The sequence below is a fragment of the Sparus aurata genome, chromosome 4 (assembly GCF_900880675.1).
Source record: "Sparus aurata chromosome 4, fSpaAur1.1, whole genome shotgun sequence".
Classification (NCBI taxonomy): domain Eukaryota; kingdom Metazoa; phylum Chordata; class Actinopteri; order Spariformes; family Sparidae; genus Sparus; species Sparus aurata.
In genome coordinates, this window is record NC_044190.1 from 7861251 (window position 1) to 7876859 (window position 15609).

A 15609-nucleotide genomic window follows, 5' to 3' on the forward strand; every position below is an offset into this window, starting at 1 on the left:
GTACCCTCCAGCAGGTCTTGGCAGGGGTGCGGAGGTCAGAATCATCACTGCGCTTCTTTCCTCAGCTAACCAAACGATTAATTTCTAACATGAATATGATATGACTGGAGGAGGAGGGTGGTGTTCAGGACAAGCAGAACTAGAACAGGCTTTAAACTAACCAACAAACTAAATCAGGAGAACATTAAAACATTTCATTTTCTAATTTGTTGTATGGCTTTTTCCTCTTCTGATTCAGGGAGAAAACTTTTTTTGTGAAGTATAAATCAGAAAATAACAAAAAAAAGTACAAAACCGGAGCTGAAGCCAAGACCGAGGATACGAAGGTCGTGTTCTTGGTATAAATAAAAAAATAATATGGTGGTTATTACATCTTCCAATCTCAACATTTTAACACTCCATTTTTTTCTCATTTTACTACTTTTCAGTGAAGGATTTCGTCTTTTTTCACCAGAATATTTGTCTCCGTACTGCAGGAAGTGAAGTATACAGAAAATATAATTGAACTTTAAAATGATGCAAAACTTTATCTCAACTCTAAATCATTAAGACATTGTGAGAGCTTTCTTTTTGTTGTTGAAGGGGTATTGTGTGACGTGTGCAGCAAAATAAAACACAGTAAAAATGGAGAATAGATTTGTTGGGGTCAAGGCCAAAACCAGCCCCACACTGCATGAAACACAATAAAGTGTGGAACCTGCAAACTATAGAAACATCTACAAGACAAATTCAATTTAAGGAATCATCAGAGACTTTTTGTACCTTTGTTTTCTATGAGCAAACATAAACAGAGAATAACCATGTTATTGACCACTCCTTATCTCCAATGTTTCACCACCACTGACCTTAAAAAGAAAATATTTAGAGCAAAGTTCAGTTTGTTAGGTTGTTTTTCGTCCTCCCATAGAAACCCTCATCAAGTACCATGTCCTTTTATTCTGGAGACCTTGAGACCAATCTCACGTCCCACAACACTGAATGGAGCTTCTTAGAAAAAGTAGTTTAAGCTATTTTGAGAACAAATAAAAATGAACTAGACACGGACAAAATCATGACACAAAACACAAATGCCACCAAATATTGTCTCTCAGTTGAGTTTATTGCATAGCGCCCAACTCAAGTGTCATAAAAACAACAACAGAACATATTCCAGTGTTCAATATTCATGAGAAAATGCCAGGACTGTCATGTTTTTGATTATAGCAGAGAAGCAACGGTGAAATGAAAACAGGAAGAAAACAAAGAAACAATTCTACTCTTCTTAAGGCCCAAAAGTGTTTGTAGTTTGTTGGTAACTACACAGACAATGGCAAGAAAGTGTCTTTAACTTCACTATGCAAATGTGAATGTAGATGAGCTACCAGCAGCCGACTGCTAGTTAAACTATTTAAATGACATGAAGTTCACTCCTGGCTGTATATATATATAGTCTATGTGATGTCAGTCACAACAAAGGTCTAAGCCAGCAGCTTAACTCAGTGTCCTCCTTTAAATCTTTTCCTAAAGCTCACTTGTGTTGTATGGCTTTTTCTGAACTGATGTTATTTAACGTTATTCTTAAATTCATGTTTTAATCTTGTTCAAATCTTCTGGATGATAATGTGTTTGTAAGATTGATTTTTGAAAGGGGCTCAACAAATACAGATTCTTCTTCTTTTTATTATGATTATGACGATGATGATGAGGATGATGATGATGATGATGATGATGATGATGATTATAATAATAATAATAATAATAATAATAATAATAATAATAATAATAATAACAACAAAAAGGTTTAATACAGTAAGAAGACAGCTGAACATGACTGTGACAGGAGAAACTCAGAGGCAGGGTGTTGGGTGTTGTTGGATCCAGTAGGTGGCGCCCTTTCATTTCAAATGAAGAAGAGTCTAAACTCACATGAAGTGACTTCTCAGGTCCTGCTCGGCCTGTGCAGTCTGTTTGTTCCTGAGCAGTCCCATCTTTGTCAGTATTATGGTTTTATGCTTCCACGCTGAACACAGATTCACTCTCACATGAACACATTAGGCTTCAGGCCCAAATCCATTATCAGAAAATGCTCCGTCCCTCGAGATCCACACAAAGAATCTATTGACAAACTAGTTGTGCAGCTTGTTTCATGCAGAGGTTTTATTATATCATTATGTATCGCTGCCATCTGTTGTATTGTTAATGGGACAGGTGTTCACTGACCACACGTGTTTAGACAAGCAAATAATGAATCAGTGGAACAGACTGCAAATACTGTCAGACAACAGGAAGATAAAACATGATTCTTCTTTAAAATGTTTGATATTACAGTGTATGGATTTAATGTTGGCTCATGTAAACGGCTCTCTGTGGACAAAGTGACAGCGGAGAGCTGAAACTGAGCTGCTGAACATGTAACACAACACCAGGAGGGAGGATTATGGATACCAACCTATACAACAGAACATTTTCTGTCATGTAATTATTAAGTATGTAACCATATATCAATACAGTTATGTCATGATCTAAAACAACATTTGAGAAACTGTTCATGGATAAAATGTAGGGATAAAAAATGGCTAAATTTAGAGGTGGAAAGGAACCAAAACCAATTTCTGCTCATTTAAACATCAATATGAGAAGATTTCATAGAGAAATACTGCACTACAACATTTATTTTACAGGAATAATCACAGGTTCATATCACAGTTTTGCATTCAAACACATAAATACACTAAAAAACAATCAGTAATTAAATAAATAGTTCCACCTACAGCAGCCTCAACATTGGATGCTGGTTACATTTAATTCATCCATGATAACAATACATAAATTATAATGAATTATTCCTGATACTGCTGTGTTTTGTAGGGAATACTCATCTCCTTTTTCTTCCATGCAAATACATCAACTACCGGCTATACCAGCAATGTGTATGATACGATGTGTAATATATTGTGTTCATAACTTTGTGTTTCTTATTTAGAATATTATTATAAACACCTTCTCTTTAAAATGTCCTTTGTTATTTTCAAAGAACTTATTCATCCTGTCAATTACCTTTGCGTTCCTTTGATTACTGAAATAATGTTCAAAATGTGCATCAAGCACAACAACAACAAAACATCACTGAGTTGTGCTAATGTGTAAACTGTGTATTCTACTTGGTCTCATGTACGTGGAGGTACTTTATCACCACCATGGAGCAGCGTGAGGAAACATTGAGCACATTTTGAATGAAAGTCCTACTTGATAATAAAATTATCATCGTGACAATAGTCAGCAGCTCTCCGTTTACAGCCAACTTGAAGGGTTTTGAAAAGCCTGAAATCACCCTGTTCAGGGGACTTTTTATCACTTGTCAGACCCTTGAGCCAACAAAAGGCACAAAATGGCCTAAGGACATGCAATATTACTACAGAGAGATGCCAAACAACCACATATGAATACAGAACAACCACAAAGAGATGAAAACCATACAGAGAGGTACAAAGCAACTAAAGGGTGGTACAGAATAATTGCAAAGACACAAAACAAGACACAAACATACAGAGATGCAAAGTGACTAAAAGTGGTACAAAAGCCCAAAAGAGGCACGAAGACACATAGAAACACTGTGAAGGGACAAATATGTATAAAATCTCTAAAAATGGTCATAAAGGGTGCCAAAGGACCAAACATAGACCCAAGTGAACCACAAAGCCTTGCAAATCATCTACAAACAGCTGCAAAGTGACGGAAAAGAGACACAAAACTTCCTTGTAGTTGTTACGTGTCTTTGAATCTGTGGATCTTCCTGAGGAGTGAGAGGTCCCTAACATATCTGAGCCCAGAGCCTCATTGTCACATAATCCATCCATGATCGTCACTACAGATCAGCTTTAATCAGGGTTTTCTTAATGTTAAACAGCTCGATGAAGGTACAGTAAATCAACCGGTCATCCCATCAGTAGCTCAGCTCTGCTCAGCTTCACAGGCCTCGTTAGTATTCAAAGGGAACCGGCTTCACCGCGGAGGGCAATTACGTTCACAGAAAATTAACATTCATTGTGTGTCAGTGACATTATGTGAGTATCTGTCTCAGTATGAAGCATCCAGGGAGCAGGAGCCGCGTAATCAATATCTATTAGCCCTCCCATCAGAAGAATTAGATTTCACTATTAGATCAGCCCGCTCCCCCGACTCCACGTCAAACATTATAAGTCGACTGGACATGTCATGCTCCGATGTAGCCGGCTAATGAAAGAGATCATGTTGAACTCAAATACAATAAGAGGAAATATGATACGACTCAGGAGGAGCTGTTCTGAGTGGAGGCCAGTAGGTGGCAGGAGAGACACAAAAAGGTGAAGCAGAGAGTGGCTTTCACATTTTATTAATATTGACATGGGTACATACATAAATGAGTAACTCATGAGTAATGTCAGAAATCAGGATTTGTTTCTCTTAGAACGGCTCTTTGTGTTTTTTTACAAACCAAATTCAACAAATGACAGAGAATGAAACGCAGATGGCGGATTACACATGTTTCAGTTCATACAGCGTCGTCTTCTTATAAAATCAGATCATCAGATGATAGGAAAAAGTTTTGGTTTCGTCTCTTGTGACCCACAGATGCGTGTGATGATAGAAAAAACCCTGAAACGGAGAAGATTATGTCACTGGATTCGTGTTAAAATAGTCTAAACTGTACATCTATAAACGGCTCAGGACTGTTTTTAAACATCTTCGAGCTCGGTGAAAGAGAAATCATTCATTGAGCGTCTGTTGAAGTAAGTGCTCCTGATAATGCGCTCTGTTTTAAACATATTCTGGATAAAAGAATTTGGTATCGGACGGCATGGTCAAATTCAGAAATGTTGCCCATTTAAAGTGCTTAACAACATGTACAGTGTTACAAACAAAACATCTAAACAATGAATAAATTAAACCAATGACAGATCAATAACAAATAGATGTAAAAACTCAAGATATTCAAACAAGCAACGAAAGCTAAATAATGACGATTCATCTTGAACTTAATATCACAATTATACAAGCCATTGCACATCGTCACGTGATATATATATGTTTATGTGTATAGTGTTGTTTTTTTCTTCTCGGAGAAGCTAAAGAGCAGACGGCTTTGATTCAGAGAGACTCCTCTGCAGCTTCACATCCACAATCCTTCGATTCACAACATAAAATGAACTCAACGTCTGAGTGTCTGTCACTCGAGAGTTCAGTTTTTGAGAGGGCCTTCTCCGAGTCTGTTCACTCAAGTGCTAAAATCAGTGGTGTGACTGTACAGCAGGTGGGTAGTCCTCAGGTGACAGGTGAGAGCTGTGGAGGCGGACCTGTGTGCGGGTGGTGTTTTATTTTTGGCTGTGCTGGGGTCGGGTGGGGGGTGGTGCCGGGCACTACGGAGGCAGCAGCGGGGGCTTGAAGGTGCAGGCTCCGGTACACTGACGAGGGGTGAGCATCTTGCAGGAGAAATGGTGAAGGGCGTCATGAGCTTCTGGGGAGGAACAAGTCCATCAATGAGAACATGAAGAACAAACACTCGCTCTCAGTAGTGCTCAGTGTACAGGTGTGAGTTTGGTTGTTGGCCTAAATGCTGCTCTTAAAGGACTGGTTCACAATTTTCTAGTCTGCCTTGGAACAATTCTCACACGTCCATATTTACATTTAGACAGGTTTTGGTCGTTGTTCCTATTGTCCATAAAGAAATTGGTGCTCAACATGGTCTCAGTGTAAGTGATGGAGGACAACAGTCACAGTCCTCATCTGTGTAACAGGAGTAAAATGTTGGCATTGTACGCTTCTGCAGCCCACAGACAGGATAAATCAAGTGTTTATACGTATCAAAATCAAGATTTATACCAAACATCTCATGTCATGTCATGTCATGACAGCTAGGTAAGATGGCTGAAGACTTAAGGACCACTGTTTGAGGCCGTGTTTCACGATTTGTAATCAGGAAACAGGATATTTCAACAAGACGTCAGGATATTTTCCAGCCATCTTTAAGTCAACCAAAGCGTGTTTTTCGAGCCAAAACATGATCTTTTTGTTTCTTGTGCCTCAAACTTACCAGAACAAAACCACAGTGCTGTCACAATGTAAAATTGTTTAGGTGAAGCAACATAAAGTTTCAACAGAACCGTATGACGGTGTAAGAAGAGATTTATTTCATTACGTACTACAGACTGCGTTATTTTATTTTCTTGTTTATTTTGACATTATAAACCAATTAAATTTAACCAGCCTTACAATAAGTATTGTTCATATAGTACATACGAAAACTTACAAATTTAACGCATCTGTGGTTCAGGTGAATGTACAATGCCAACATTTTATTGTGTTGCAGCTCCAGTCCTCTGAGTTACACTATTTTTATACAAAATGTCCTTTGTGTTCTTTTGCACCAGATTTCCATGCAAGTGTAGTTTAATTTTCAGTTTTCAGAAATTTGGCAGAGGAAAATGAGAATGTGTTTTCCATCTGGCACTGAATATTCTAACAAGGAGTCAAACAGCTGGTGGTGCTAATTCTCCAGTCACAATTCATTACACCAGTGCAGAGGAAGAGGGCGCGGCGACATGATGTCATCAAAAGAGCGCCGGTCGAACCTCAAACTGTAAAAGACATGATGGAAATATGTCCTTTATGTTTGGTTTGTGTATTAAATGCACCGTGTGGAATTTCTTCCGATAGTCGTCTCTGAGTCAAAGAAGTGAAAACATACAAACAAAATGACCATCAGGATAAAGTCAGTTCACAACTCTAAACTACTGAGTATATTACAATGGTTGAGTTGTTTCAAAACAACAATGCAGAAATGATACATAATATATATTAAATCAAATAAAGGTTATTGTCTCCTCACTGCAGATCTGCTGATTTACACTCTGTAGTAGACGTTTAAGTCGCTTCATGTTTCTGTTGCACTTTGTCACATTTTGCTTTTATACAGCACACCGACTTTAACACCTCAGCCTCAGATGTTTTGGTGATCTTACTTAGAAGGTTTCCTCCCTGAGCTGTGGTGGAGGGTTCGAAACTACATGATTGCCGAAGCCTCAAATGAGCTTTTGTGCAGCTGCAAGTGTGGATTTTCTCATCACTTACGTTGTAATTGCTTTAAGAAAATAATCTCTTTGCAGCCAGAATGGACAGGAAGAACAATTAAAGCGACTATTTAAGTAAATCTGGGCATGTGAGTGTTGTTTTAAGTCAGATTTGAAAAAAATATGAACTTATCCTTTAATGCTGTCCTACAGTAAATATCTACCACACTGATCACAGGAGATGTAAATAAAAAAAAAGTAGCACTTGCATATTTATGTTTATGTAAAAAGCTGACATGTGTTCATGTTCCTGTTCTGGACCAGATAAATTACCTTTTAGCTTCTGCTGTATTGCATAACGAGCCTTTCTCTCTTGGTCCAACTCGCTGCACAAAGTGTCTATCCAAAAATAAGATGAATACAAAAAAAAAAAAAAAAGAATTGGTCAAAAAAAAGACTGAAGATGTGAGTGTAGCATCTGTAGTAGAGGAGTGTAATGTATGCCGCCTGCCCCTATGGTATTTAGAGTGACCCCTCTGTGTACTTGAACCCTGTATTTAAACTACGGTAACCTTACACCAATCCTTTAACGGGCCGCATTAGTTGCTGTCTACTTCATGTAACTGATACAGCACTACATAATGGCCTGTCTGTTCAATTTTCCAGAGCATGATTTAGGAGAAAATAACCTTTGCAAACAAAACAGTGTGGTTTCAGTTTCACCTTTAAGATATTTAATAATTTACTCAACTGCAGGAGAAAAAAAGACGGAGTTTACAGGAAAAAGGCCGGACGAGAACTGACAAGGTTTCAATATGCAAGTGTCACTTTTCCTTTCTGTTTCAGTGTAAAGGCTACTTGCTTTCCGATTGATTGATACGGCTTGCATTACTCTTTTGTGGCTCAATTTTGTCCCCCCCCATAAACTTAAAGAGCACTGATCTACATCCGCTTTACAGTCATAATCTATGGAGGCACGACGTACAGAGAGAGACCAACCTCGAACAATCTGCAGCTGCTGGACCATTTCCTCTCTGTAGGACAGCTCACGCTTCATTTGATCCTGAAAATTATCTGAAGAGTACCGAAGGCCACATCAGATGGAGACGCTCTGACATTGAGCACATTTAAAGAAACATTCCTGGATTCAAAGGACAGCACAACGTCTAACATCGAGGCTGCAAACACAGGAGGTGTAAGATCCAAACAAAGACGGAGAATCATCATCAGACTCACTTTGTGTCCTACCTTTCAAATGCTGAAACTCTCTCTCCAGCTTTTTCCTCAGCTCGACTTGTTCCACAAGCTGCTTCTGCAACTCCTCTGTGAAAGACAAAAGACAAAGTGTGTTAGTGTCAGCCGGAGTGTGTTATAATACACATATGATGACATCATCTAAATAATTCAGCAAAGATGTTTGACATTGTGCATCTTTTGTAAACTTATTTTAAGGTGATGGTCACTGACTCTTTCTCCAGCCACCTAAACTTGTATTTTCAGGGTAATTCCTTTGACAAAAAAAAAAAAAAAAAGACAAAAATCCTAAAAAGAATTGTGTGTTAATATCATTATTGTAGATAAATTTCAGGATATGCTTTATCTGTGTACTACACAGAAAAAGACTGCAGTTGGGAGCAAGGACAAAAACACTGATTAATAAATAAACAAATAACTGGACAAATAAGGTGACAAAAAATACAAATGTATATATGCTTAAATTTATAATAACCATCATCAATAAATGGTAAATGTATAATTAATTAAACTTGAGTTAGCAGTTGTTCTAGTTCTTCATAACTCATTTATTAAGAAAGTATTTATTGTGAAGTTGCAGCTCGTGTTGATAAGACTTTAAACGATTCATAAATACAGTGTTGTTCATCTTTATACACTGCCTGTATGGACATTATGAAGACGCAGCTGATTTTTTTAAACCCCTAACAGTCACTTAATTAACTGTGTTGCCGTTGTGTGTCAGTATATTAAAAATCAACATGGCGGACACATCCAAGCTCTCCTCTGTCTGATACTTTATACTTCCACTTCACCCCATTTTAGAGACACATATAACCCTTTTTACTCCACTACATTTATTTGATAAATGAAGTTATTAGTTACTTGGCAGATAACAGCATCAGAGAAAAAGTAGCACATTTGTAAATTGATTCATTTACCAATTCATTTTGATTTGAGTGGGAAAATGCTGAGATCAGTGACAGATTTTGAACACAGAGCAGGAAATATATCGACTGGCCGTGCAGGATGATACAGGGATGGAATGTAACTAAGTAGATTTACTCAACTACTGCGTTAGTAGAATATTGAGGTACTTGTACTCTACTGGAGTATTTAGCCTACATTTTCTGCTACTTTAGACTTACACTCCAAAACATTTTAGAGACAAATATTTAACTTTTTACTCCACTAAACGTTTTATAAGTTAAGTTTCTAGTTACTTTGCGTTTGATTACATGTTGTGTCAGAGCAGAATAGCTCATTTGTAAATTAATTCATGAACTGATTAATGTATTTTACACTGACTCCTATAAGTGGAACAATGCTGAGATTATTGGCCACTCAGGTAAACAGTCGATTCATAGTATACAGTACATATGTAACTGTATACATTACTGATACTTTTGATACTTACAAATAATATCAGACAGCAAGACTTTTACTCAAGTAGTTTCACTTTTACCAAAGTAATATTTTAACATGATATCTTTCCTTTTACTCAAACATGGCTAAAAACAAACGCATTTTAAACTGTGATTTCATTGGAAGTAAGTGATGGAATGTAAATAAGTACATTTACTGAACTACAGAGCATTTCCAATTTCTGCTACTTTATTCTTCCACTGAAGTATAAAATGTTGTACTTTTTACTCCACTACATGTATGTGATAACTTCAGTTACTAGTTACTTTTAAAATTACTGCATCACAGCCAAAGTTGCAGAAATTAATTAATCAGTAATCAGACGAAAAATGTTGAGTATTGGACCAGTAACTGGCCAGGCGGGCAATAAGACAACCTGAAATATAGGCCTACACAATATACGATTATGTGTCATATATATATGATTATTATTATGATTATATGATTTACTTGTACTTTTGGTATTTAAGTACATTAAATATCAGATACCTAAAGAATTTTACTCAAATATTATTCATGAGTGACTTTCATTTTTTCAGATTTCTTTTTTTTTGACAATGTTTTTACTTTGACTCTCTTATATAATTCTACTGGGGATTATTTACAGCACTGATGATGCATGTGTGTTAAAAAACGGCGCATTTTAAACCGTAAAACAATAATAAGTCAAAATTAGTATATTATTATATTATTATCAAATAATAAGTCAAAAACTATAAATATATATCTTTAAAAAAATTATCATTCTTTTTTTGGCACGCTGAAACAAACCTCATCTGACACACACACACACACGCGCGCGCATCTGATAACAATCTCAACACAAATATCTTCAAACAATAAAGATTCTTCTTCTTCCATCAATCTGATCCCACTTGATGTGATAAATTTCGACGTTCTCCTCATGAAGACTGATCTCAGCTCAGTAAACCGACTTCAGGTGCGTTTCCACCCTCGCTCAGATCCATGTGCGCGCTGCTGCCTGTCGCTGCTGCCGCGGTATAATTGCCAAGCATCGCCCGGAGCTGGAGACGATAATAATGGAGTCCCAGGGTTTTTCCAAGCGTTGTAAAATAATTAGCTGGCGTGCCTCGGGGTTATGGCTCTGTTCGTTAAAATATTAATAGCCTCTAAACGATTTCCTCTTACAATAATAAGTCAAAAACTCCCACATCTCGTGATTAAGTGGTTTAACAACTACGGGAACACTTTAGGCCCGAAAATGTAAATTCACATTTGGATTTTGGCACGTCATCTTTAGCAGGCCGGCGGCGCTGAGCTGCATTTAAATGAGGCTGAAATAAACGTTTAATATTCATATCACACACCCCTTTTTTTATGTTTGATAATTAAACAGTTAAATTTGGGGTTTAAAGGTGCAATTCAATCAGCAAAATATTGGCTTCAATTTAATTTCTCGCATTTGAAAATAAATATCCGTCTTGGTTAAATGTGGTGACCAGGTCCTATTAATATGTACCTGCTGGCTGGAGACACATGAACCCGAATTACAATCAACACAGGAATAATTGCTGCTGATGATTAAAATCACCTGCTGCACCTTTTCTCTCTCCTTTGTCTCCCGCTGATGCTGAAAGCAGCCTCTTACCTTTGGCCATGTTCTCCAGGTCTCTCTCATGCACGCTGATGTCGATGCGTAAAGCTCCATCGGCTGCACGGAAACAATCAAACACGCAATTCAACGCACAAATAAATCTTTTCAGTATGTTTTTAAAACGCTGTCGCAAGAGACACAGGGAGCAGCTGAGGGCGTGGATTTTGAATTGAGCCTGAATTAACAACCTTGTCTGTCCTTCAGCTCCGGATGAGACGTCGCAGTGCGTTGATTCTGCAGTTCAGACACGTGATGGACGCCTGGAACAACAAAAAGAAACACACACATTCTCAGCTGAAAACGACCCGATTGGCACAAATAACCAAATGATAAATGGCTCCAGTAATTACCGTTAGATCTGCCCGATTGTTTGGGCTCGTGCAGGTGCGCGTGGCCGTCCTTCTCCTGAGCGTACACCTGTAAGAACGAAGCACATGCTCGTGTTGAACAACAGCGCGCCAATTACGCTTCATTTACTGATTCTTCACGTAATTGAGGCCTTTTTCTTTTTCTTTTTTTCTTCAAAGCGCTGCAATTTGTTCGTGGAGACGTTGAGCTAAATCCTGAAAGAAAACAGATTTAAAAGCACCAATTTTGGGGGAAATGCGTCTCATAATAATTGGAGAAACATTTTAATATGAATAAGTGAAACACAGATGAGGATAAATGAGGTACTTTAATAACCCTGATTTAAATCGGCAATAGATAAATGAATATTAAAGGGGCTTCGTCCTTTTTTTTAAGAGCTGCTCAAAGGCACTTCGGCACCACAATTGAATGATATTTCTCCCAAACACTTCGCCGAAATTAAAAAAAAAAAAAAAAAGGAAAACGTGCCCATCAAATGTCTCCATCTGATCCTTTTTAAATTCCACACCAATTGATCCTGATTACATTTTTATGGGCCTAAACTCTGGTCATACTCTCCGCTCACTACTGCGACAGTTCAGCGTCCCCCCACGGGGATCATTAAACTTTCATTTAATCTAATCTTACTTCATGAAGAGGGGAGCCATTACGCATCCGTCTGTCCTCATCTGATGACCCAGTGTGCAGAGAGTCCTCCGGTGATGCAGCTGCTGCCGGGCTGGAGACCTCAGGCTGCTCCTGACTCTCCTCAGCACCAGAAGAGACCCGGTCCGGGACAGGGGAGTCGTGGTGGTCCCGTCCTGGTGAGATCTGGATCGGCTCGTTCTCGTCTTGCCCGCGGTTGGACTCCACGTCCACGTCCGGGTCGTCGTCGTCGTCGTCCACCACGCTGTCCCTGTCCGGTGACACCGATCTGTAACTAGAGCTCTCGCTGATAAAATCCGGGGACAGGTAGCCAGGGCGCACGCCGTAGCCGTCCCGGTTGCCGTAGAGTTTAGCGATGGTCTCCGCGTCTTTGACCACAGGTCTGAAGGCCGAGATGTAGCTGATTTTCCTCTGAGGGGTCTCGTCCCCTGACTTGTCGTCGTCGTTCCTAGAGGAGGACTGGGAGCTGGAGCAGCGCTCTCCGCCGTCCTGCTGGTGGTTGGAGTGATGGTTGGAGTCTTTGGGTGTGTTTGCGCCGCGGTCGCTTTGGTCCGATAAGTCCAGCTCGCCTTGCCGGATGCCTGGCAGCTCTGGAGGAGGTTTGGGTGGAGAACCCGGGTAAGGGGGCATTGATAGGCCGCCAGCTGTGGGCCAGAACATGGGGAAGGCGGGGTAGATGGTGTCCTTCGCGCCGGGCCAAAACACGCCAGAAACGTTGGTTTTGCTCGCGTCAGGAAGACCGTCGCTCTTCTTCTGACACAGGCCGTAGCTCGGGAAGCCATATGGGTGGTGTGGGAACAGAGGTGGAGGGATTTTCTGAAGCATGCCAAAGCTCTTGCTGGGCACTGGGATGACTGGGTAGGTCCGAGCGCCGCCCGCCAAACTCAGGTTGTTACTCCCCTGATCCTCGTTGCAGCGTAACGTTTTGTGAGGGATCTCAGGGGAGCTGGTCGGAGCCAGGCTGGACGAGGCCTGAGACTTCATGGACGAGGACATCCCCGACCCGTTCATGGGCAGAGTCCTCTTTCTGCTCCCGCCGTTGAACATGGCCTTTACATCCTCCCACGCGTGATTAATGTCCTCAGACTTTTTGTCCGTCAGTTTCAGGTGGCGCCTCCACGAGTTGAAGTTGGCCGCGTCCGGCTGCAGGTACTTTGACTCTGTGGTGCGGTGGGAGTGGAAAATGAATTTATTCGGGGAGAAGTACATGTTGCAGAAGCTGCACTTGATGCACTTCGCTCTGGAGCTGTTGTACCTGGCGGGGATGAAGCTGCCCCTGCTGCCCCACGCACACTCGTGAAACACGTCAAAAGCGAAATTCTCCGGCAGCTTCGGCGGGCTGTGCGCTCCCAGGAACGACTTGCAGAGCCGCTCGGCCTCCCGCTTGGTGATCATGCCGCAGCGCCTGGAGGAGATGGGCATGGCCCCGGCGCGCCGAAGGAGCTCCAGCTGGACGGGGGTGCACTGCACGCAGGTGATGCCCAGAGCCACCCGGCGGTTGTGGATCTCGTTGTAGCTGTAGTTCTTCAGGAGGGTGTTGGAGATCTGCGCCAGGCAGAGTCTCTCCTTCCCGTCTATGACCAGACACACGATGGGCACCCCGTACAGGGAGGTCTCGCTCACTTGGTTCGGTTTGAGGGAGCTCGGGCTGGAGAAGCTCGGTGCGTCCTGCTTTGAACTCGGGGAGGAGCTGGCGTCTCGTCCCGCGTCTCGAAGCTGTCCGGGCATCGACTCCATCCCTGGACGCCTGTCAATCAAAGAGGAGACGGGAGTGACCCGGGGGGGATTGTGACAGCAAGGGAAGCGTCAACATTTACAAAGCAGCACGAGGAAACAAAATAGTGCTTAAAGACAAAACAAAAAGCCCTCAGAGAAACACTCGAGAAAGATAATGTTATCATTATTAATATTTATTATTATCAATATTATTATTAATATTATGAGCAGTAGTAGGAGAGGTATTAGTTTGATGATAAATAGATGTAGAGGCCTGTTAATGTTGATCTCTGTATTTATTTATCGGACATAATAAAAACAACATGAATATAATAATAATAATAATAATAATAATAATAATAATAATAAATATTATAATTATTGTTACAATTATTATAATAATAATACATTCAGACTAACGTGATGATTTGCTGAGTTTGTATTAAAAGTGAAATCGATCAGACGTCTCCTGATTCATCTCTGGTCCCGGCTCGCTCCCCCGCGGCTCGGCCTGCTCTCCCAGGTTAACCGGGTCGCTGGAGGTGGATCTGCTGCTCGTCTTATCTTCAAATCGGCTCTACACTTATGGGCCAACTGCTTAAGAACCACATAAGATCCTTACGCGCGGATAAGGACAGAAGGTAAAACGCGCCAATGCGCTTAGCAGAGAGGAAAAGAACAACTGTAAGCTGCTTTCCTGGTAATTACACAGATCCAAGCGCCCGTCTTCGCATTGTTAATAAAAGACCAGCCCTATATATAATTAAAGCTGCTGCGCGGATTAGCCTCAGCCAGTGGCTTGAAATTAGGTTGAAGCGGGCCTATCTCACGTTCACCTGCGTGTACTTACTTTTCGCATCACGTCATTGTCTTCGAAGAGGCCGCGGCGGCTCTAAGGATTTTAATTAATAAAACTCTTTTAGAGCGACCGATTGACCGGCATTACACGAGCTACCATCCAATAAATATAAAACAACTCCGCGCCAAATAAAAGAGCAAAAAATAAAAAGAGGAGCTGCATAATTATCACCATTTTTCTCTGATGGAATGGTAATTTAAAAAAACATACCTTTCTCTCATAAAAAGACGACACGCTCCAACAGGGTTCGGGGCGGAAAAAAAAATGATGAGTAATTTGAGTAAACAGATGGAGATGCAGGTCAGGTGAGTCCAGCGAGAGAAGGAGCCACAGGCAGGACGGTGTGAGAGCACAAACTCTGAGCTGGCGGCTTTTCTTCAGTTTGTTTGTGCGCAGGAAGCAGCAGCAGCAGACAGGACCTCCATTCCGCTGGATCCCGGGGAGGTGAATGGCGTGAGGACAGGAAGCACATGGCACCTCTCTCTCTCTCTCTCTCCCTCTGTCTCTCCCTCCCTCTCCCTCCCTCCCTCTCCCTCTCCCCCCTCCCCTCTCTTGAAGACTTGCACCAGTTTTAATAATTCACACTTTTGCAGCTCTGACGCACAAACACGATCAGAAACAGAAAAAATATCACGCGCAATTAGGCCCCTGCTGACCCCAAATGGAGACACATTTTAGCGCATGTTTATGAATACACTTATTATATAAAAGTAAGGAAAACC

General features: G+C 40.8%; 1 protein-coding gene across 13 annotated transcripts; it reads right to left on the reverse strand.

The window, feature by feature from the left end:
- Positions 1-4335: 4335 nt before the first annotated feature.
- Positions 4336-15348, reverse strand: LOC115579753 (SKI family transcriptional corepressor 1 homolog-B-like). Of its 13 annotated transcripts, none has more exons than XM_030413410.1 (9): positions 15098-15348; positions 12295-14059; positions 11649-11715; positions 11487-11558; positions 11293-11355; positions 8274-8348; positions 8025-8099; positions 7359-7424; positions 5225-5473 (listed from the first exon to the last, which is right to left on the reverse strand). In XM_030413410.1, exons 1-9 carry the CDS (start codon positions 15106-15108, stop codon positions 5376-5378), a joined length of 2292 nt encoding a protein of 763 aa, XP_030269270.1. In that variant the 5' UTR covers positions 15109-15348; the 3' UTR covers positions 5225-5375. The 13 variants fall into 13 exon arrangements, with proteins under 13 accessions (XP_030269265.1, XP_030269266.1, XP_030269267.1 ...); XM_030413409.1 differs by having other exon boundaries at positions 5225-5470; positions 8262-8348; XM_030413408.1 differs by having other exon boundaries at positions 8262-8348.
- Positions 15349-15609: the final 261 nt, after the last annotated feature.

What these genes read in the sequence shown, in the direction of transcription:
- LOC115579753 (XM_030413405.1), bottom strand. An exon ending in ATGGCTCCCCTCTTCATGAA is followed by an intron (nt 11,716 to 12,294) that starts GTAAGATTAGAT and finishes TCGTTCTTACAG; the next exon opens with GTGTACGCTCAGGAGAAGGA. An exon ending in TTCGAGGTTGGTCTCTCTCT is followed by an intron (nt 5,471 to 8,010) that starts GTACGTCGTGCC and finishes CCTCCCCAGAAG; the next exon opens with CTCATGACGCCCTTCACCAT.